This window comes from Bos indicus x Bos taurus, chromosome 2 (assembly GCF_003369695.1).
Source record: "Bos indicus x Bos taurus breed Angus x Brahman F1 hybrid chromosome 2, Bos_hybrid_MaternalHap_v2.0, whole genome shotgun sequence".
Classification (NCBI taxonomy): Eukaryota; Metazoa; Chordata; class Mammalia; order Artiodactyla; family Bovidae; genus Bos; species Bos indicus x Bos taurus.
This window is the reverse complement of record NC_040077.1, coordinates 133075649-133081669: the sequence shown is the minus strand read 5'-3', so window position 1 is coordinate 133081669 and position 6021 is coordinate 133075649. Positions and strand designations below refer to the sequence as shown.

Sequence of the window (6021 nt, the reverse complement as noted above, 5' to 3'; positions counted from 1 at the left end):
GGCCCCGCCTCCGCGGAACCATAGAGTTGGGCCCACAGGCGGGGTCCTGGGTGCGGAACCATCGAGTTGGGCCCGGCATGCACCGCGCCGCGGGCCCCGCCTCCGCGAAACCATAGAGTCGCGCTCACAGGCGGGGGTCCTCGGTGCGGAACCATAGAGTTGGGCCCACAGGCGGGGTCCACGGTGCGGCGCCCCAGACTCCGGCGTCCCCCGCCCGCGTGGGAAGTCTACCTGGAGACTCGGGGCAGAGGGCAGGTGGCGACCGGGCAGGGAAAACAGGGCCTCAGCGCGGGCTGGGTCAGGCACGCGCGAGGGCGCCCACCGAGGGCCTTCCCAGAGGCCCCCGCGCGCCGAGGGCCTGACCGGCGGCAGCGTCTTCCGCCCACGTGGCCACGGCGAGATGCCCAAGTCCAAGCGCGACAAGAAAGGTGAGCCCCGAAGGCCGTGGGCCCCCGGGGGCCAGTTTGTGGGCCGGCTGTCAGCTGCGCTAGGGCTTCGGGGAGGACAGGGGAGGACGCTGGGACCTGTGCGAGGAGGGAGCGGGGTCGCGGCGCGCTGGAACGGTTGGGGCCTTTGGGGTGGCGGAAACCCCGGAGGAGGCTGGAGCCGCGTCGGGGAAGTGGAGGGGGCTTTGCCAGGCCTCCAGAGAGAGTTGCCCAAGGCCGGCTGGCCCAGGGAACAGCCTCCGCACCCCTGGGGTGCCGGCCATCTCGCCTTGGCCCCCCTCTCCGACCTCAGCCCCTCTCTCTTTTGCTCTCCGCGCTCCCCCTCCCCTCGCCCCCTTTCCTTCAGCCCGGGTTTATCCCCGAGTATGGTGGTTGTGTTCTCCAAGTTGTTTCTGCCGGCATGGTCGTGCTCCGATCTTCGTATGGCTGGCTGTTAGGTGGCAGTCCGTAGGACCCCTCCTAAGAGACTGTTCCTGACTGTTGCTACTTATGGTGCGTCTCTTTCATCCCGGCACATTCACTCAATAAGTTAGAGACCTGGCAACTCTTTAGTTTTGAAAGCTACTGCAGTTATAACATGGAAGGTCTAGGGCTCTCATAGAGTTTTAGTTTTGGGAAGTGTGTCTTCCCAGGATACTAAAAATTGAATCCATAAATTCAGATAGTGATGAGCCTCATGTAGGAAAAAAGCAGTTGACATTCCCTTGTGTAGTGTAGCTAGAGAAGTTCTGTTGAGATGACAAATGAGCCGGAACTTGCAGAAAGGAATTAAGCAACCCGAGGAGTTACCTGGAAGGGTAGTGGTCGAAGGAGGGGGAACACAAAGGGCAGAGGCCCTGAAGCAAGAGCGTGTTTAACTTTTGCAAGAGGCCAGAGTGGGCGAAATGGAGGGAGAGAGAACCGAGCAGAGTGTGCAGAGCTTGAAAGAGTTTTGCACGGGATTGGTTTTCACACCCAGGTGAGGTGGGAGGAGAGAGCTTGAGCAGAGGAGTGATGTGATTCCACTTTACTTTTAAAAAGATCACTCTAGTTGATTTGTTGAGAATGGACCGGGGAGGGCAGGGGCAGTGGGCAAGGGTGGAAGCAGCGAGACAAGTAATAATCCAAGAGAACGCTGTGCTGGCTTGGGCCACAGTCGTAGCGGTGGAAACGCTGGGAAACGAGCCAGCTGGATTTTGTTTGCCCTCCTGTACTGCACTTGCCCCTGCCTGCTGTGATTACCTTTCTGATGTGTCCTTCGTGAAGAGGGGCTTTTTATTCATCTATCCAGGTCCCTCCTGGGACCCAGGGCTTTGCATTTGATCCTCTGTTAAGCATTTGTGGAATGATTGGATTCTGTGGCGGGGTCCGTGGTCAAACCTGGCAAGTGCCAAACCCGTCTGAGTAAGGGGCAAACTGGGTCCCAGCTGTTGTTAGAGAAGAGGTGCTTGTCCCTCGCCAAAGAGACGCCGCTGCATGCACGGGTCCAAACTGTAAGACGTGATGTAGCAGAGAAGCCCCAGACTCATTCTTCCACACAGAGAAGCCATAGATGGTCTCCACACACTGCAGCCAACAGCAGGAAGGGACCGGCCCCAGACAGGAGGCTGGGTCTCCGGGGAGTGCACCACCCTCACTCCTCAGTAGGGAGTTAGCCCCAGAGGGGCTGTAGATAGCTGGTTTCTCTAGTAACAGGACAGATGTGAAGGGATCTTCAGGCTCAGGACTGCTGGAGAGGCACTCTGGGGACCTGGGACCTGGGAGTAGCCTTGCAAGCCACAAGCAGTAGCCACAAAAGCCTGAATCGGCTCCATCCAGCTGGGTACCCAAAGGGGAGACGAGTCTCTGAGACATCCAGGTTTCTCTCTCATCATCTCCTCTTTTTCTTCTCTGTGTTAGTCTCCCTAACCAAAACTGCCAAGAAAGGCTTGGAACTGAAACAGAACTTGATAGAAGAGGTAAGAGCTTGTTTTTTATTATTGTTATGTTTATTTTCCCAGCCCTTTTATTTGGTTTTAAAGGTGGGTGTGGGATTATCTGACGGGGACAGCTCTAAACATCCACGGCGAAGTGAGAGGCCGTGGAGCAGCCTCTTTCCCCCCTGGGGCTAGAGTGTTACTGCCCGACACCTGCTGCCCTGGGACTCCAGAGCCCCATGAATTGTCCCGTAGCTTCGTAAATGTGTGGACACGTACAAGTACCTCTTCATCTTCTCCGTGGCCAACATGAGGAACAGCAAGCTGAAGGACATCCGCAACGCCTGGAAGCACAGTCGGTGAGTGGGCAGTGGGAGGCGGGGCCAGGCTGCTTAGAAAGTACAGGGCAGTTAGTGACCTTGGGTACCGGGGTCACAAGGATCGCCTTAATAAGGACAAAATGCCACCCTCCCCAACCCCCGACGAAGTATGCTCTTTAACTGTTTGGGGTTGGGGGGTGGCTGTTTGGTTTTTTCGGTCAGGCTGCTTGGCTTGGTTGGGATGGTCGTTTCCCAACCAGGGATCGAACCCAGGCCCTCTGCAGTGAGAGTGCAGAGTTCTATCCACTGGGCCACCCGAGAAGTCCCTAACTGTTAAAGTTGGTGTTGCCCTGGGGGCGGGAGGAGAGCAGTGATCCCTCCAGGAGAGGGGGCCCCTGAGCCCTGGGGTCTGGTCCCTTACGGAACACCCAGCAGCTCTGGTTCAGACCGTCCAGCGGGCCTCTTCCACAGACCCAGATGCACTCCCTGTGGGCTGAGACAGAACGTGTGTGAGTCAGGTCTGTGCGGGAAAGAATGTGAGGGGCCCTGGGCTGCGTGGAAAGCAGCCTCTGGCCGCGCCTCCTCCTGGGCTGGGGTTCCGGTCCCGGGGACTGGAGCTGGTTGGCACTTAGCTGAGGGCAGGGCGCCTCCTTCACGGAGCCCTCTTTTTCTCTGTAGGATGTTCTTTGGCAAAAACAAAGTGATGATGGTGGCGCTGGGTCGAAGCCCGTCTGACGAGTACAAAGACAACCTGCATCAGGTGGGTCCTGGCTCTCCCCGGCGGGGTGGCGCCCTCCAGCCGTCTGGCCGGCCCAGGGGCTGGCGTCAGGCTCAGCTCTCCTGGAGCCTCCGCCCCCTCACAGTCCTCTCCAGGTGTTGCCAAATGTTGGGGGGAGGGGGGCACAACCGTCCCCAGCTGAGAACCACTGCTCCCACGCGACGGACGCCACCCTCCTCTGGTTTTGCAGGTCAGCAAGAAGTTGAGGGGCGAAGTTGGTCTCCTCTTCACCAATCGCACTAAGGAGGAAGTGGACGAGTAAGTGCTCTGGAGGAGTGGTGGGAAGGGAAAGGTGGGTGAGGTCTCCCGGGAAGGAATAAGCCGGGATTTGGTCCAGTGCAGGGTCCAAGGAAGACCTGGTTCCTGGAACCTTGTCACCGGGTCTCCATCCTCCCCAGCTCAGAGCTCCCAGCTGAGCCGAGGAGGACGGGGAGGCCAGGCAAAGCCAGGCAGCGCCTGACCTCAGGTAGATGGGCGTTGTTCGTGATTCAGTCGCTCAGTCCTGTCCGACTCTGCAACCCCATGGACTGCAGCACGCCAGGCCTCCCTGTCCATCTTCAACTCCAGAGCTTGCTCAACCTCATGTCCATTGAGTCGGTGATGCCATCCAACCATCTCATCCTCTGTCATCCCCTTCTGCTCCTGCCTTCAATCTTTCCCAGCATCGGGGTCTTTTTCAGTGAGTCAGCTCTTCGCATCAGGTGGCCAGAGTATCAGAGCTTCAGCCTCAGCATCAGTCCTTCCAGTGAATATTCGGGGTTGATTTCCAGCACCACAATTCAAAAGCATCAATTCTTCAGCGCTCAGCCTTCTAAACAGTCCAGTTCGCATCCATACGTGACTGTTTTCTCTTCCCTCAGGTGGTTCACAAAGTACACGGAAATGGACTATGCCCGAGCGGGGAACAAAGCCACATTCACTGTGAACCTGGACCCGGGACCCCTGGAGCAGTTCCCCCACTCCATGGAGCCCCAGCTGAGGCAGCTGGGCCTGCCCACGGCCCTCAAGAAAGGTAGGGGTGTCCCTGGAGCTGAGAGCTCACAGCTGAGGGCCGAGAGCGCAGGTTTCCAAGCCAGGCAGCTCTCCCCACCCCGCCCCCACCTTTCCTGCGGAGAAGGTTATTTTTATCAGCCTGTGTTTTCTTACATGATGATGGGACCAAGAGTGCCCGCCTCGTGGTTGGGGTGAACGTGGTCAGGGACTTAGAGTACAGCAGTCAAGGGACAAGGAAGGAGGAGTCGGTGCCGCCCACCATCAGAACCCCCTGCCCCAGGCAGCTGACCGCTCGGGAGGAAGCCCAGTGCCTGAGCTGCTGGAGTCTCGGGCAGAGGGCCGCCGATCCTCCGGCGCCGCCCAGGCCCCTGTGCTGGGGTCACCGCTCGGGGTCCCTTCTCTGCAGGTGTGGTGACCCTGCTGTCCGACTACGAGGTGTGCAAAGAGGGCGACGTGCTGACCCCGGAGCAGGCCCGCGTCCTGGTGAGGTCCCCACGGCCCCCAGCCACCCACCCGGTGTCCGCGGCCGCGACGGGAGGGTCCACAGGCACCTCTGACCACACGCACCCTCCTGACTGCTGGTTCCCTCCATCTCTCACAGAAGCTTTTCGGGTATGAGATGGCTGAATTCAAGGTGAGCATCAAATACATGTGGGACGCACAGTCCGGAAGGTTCCAGCAGATGGGAGATGACTTGCCAGAGAGCGCGCCCGAGTCAGAAGGCGAGTCAGAGGAGGAAGATGACAGCTGAGGGGCCGAGGCCTCCAAGTCTCGTCAGGACGGCCAGGAGGCACTGCCACCGCCCTCCCGGAGCACAGCTGTGTGTTTGCTGTGGAGGAACACGAGCGAGGGGGGCAAGGACAGGCGACTTTCCTATAAATAATGAGACTTTGTCATTCAGGCTGTCTCCTGCAAAAGGGACTTTTCTTGGGAAAAAAGCTAAAGACGCTGTTGGGTTTGGGCTTTGGGTTGGACTCCCAGGGGTCTGTTCATTCCTCAAGCCGGTTTCCAGGACTGGCTCCTGCATGGCCATGTGCCCGGGCGGCTCCGGGGGCCCAGGAGGAAGCGCCTTCTCTCCTCCGGCCTCAGCGGCCCTGGCTGGAAGCTGGGGTTTGCTGAGGGGAACAGGCACCTCTCCCGCCCGCTTCTACCCCAGCTGTGTCTTCTCTCTCCCCACCCCTTCTCCCACACCCGGGCCAGGAATCTTGCGGACGACCTGAAGACGGGAGGCTTAGCTGAGGCAAGAATAAAGCCACCGCTGATGGGCCTCCCCTGGTGGTCCAGTGGCTGAGACTCCATGCTCCCAGTGCAGGGGGCCTGGGTTCAATCCCTGGTCGGGGAACTAGATCCCACCTGCGGCAGCTAAGACCTGGCCCAACCAAATAAGGAAATAAACAAGCGTTAAAAAAAAAGAATGAAGTGCCACTGAAACTGAGCAAGTGTGAGAAGTGTACCCCGGCAGTTTTATTCTTCCGGGTGGTAGGTTTTTGCCCGGATGGTTCTGTTTGTATGTATTTAGGGAGGTGATTCTACACAAGATGTCCACCTCGGGGTGTACGGCCCTCTTCTGTCGTGTGTAGAAGCATGAG

The 6021-nt window shown here is 58.7% G+C and overlaps 1 protein-coding gene across 2 annotated transcripts; it reads left to right on the top strand.

The window, feature by feature from the left end:
- The first annotated feature begins 109 nt into the window (after nt 1-109).
- MRTO4 (MRT4 homolog, ribosome maturation factor) lies at nt 110-5844 on the top strand. Of its 2 annotated transcripts, none has more exons than XM_027522068.1 (8): nt 110-428; nt 2325-2383; nt 2597-2700; nt 3340-3421; nt 3630-3697; nt 4300-4451; nt 4839-4915; nt 5034-5844. In XM_027522068.1, exons 1-8 carry the CDS (start codon nt 401-403, stop codon nt 5181-5183), a joined length of 720 nt encoding a protein of 239 aa, XP_027377869.1. In that variant the 5' UTR covers nt 110-400; the 3' UTR covers nt 5184-5844. The 2 variants fall into 2 exon arrangements, with proteins under 2 accessions (XP_027377869.1, XP_027377874.1); XM_027522073.1 differs by lacking the exon at nt 110-428 and adding an exon at nt 779-938 and having other exon boundaries at nt 5034-5582.
- The last annotated feature ends 177 nt before the right edge of the window (nt 5845-6021 follow it).

Bases quoted from the DNA above. Each gene is read 5' to 3' on its own strand.
- MRTO4 (XM_027522068.1), top strand. From the start codon at position 401: ATGCCCAAGTCCAAGCGCGACAAGAAAG. The intron at 3,422-3,629 runs GTGGGTCCTGGC...CTGGTTTTGCAG, and splicing joins ACAAAGACAACCTGCATCAG to GTCAGCAAGAAGTTGAGGGG. The intron at 4,452-4,838 runs GTAGGGGTGTCC...CCTTCTCTGCAG, and splicing joins GCCCACGGCCCTCAAGAAAG to GTGTGGTGACCCTGCTGTCC.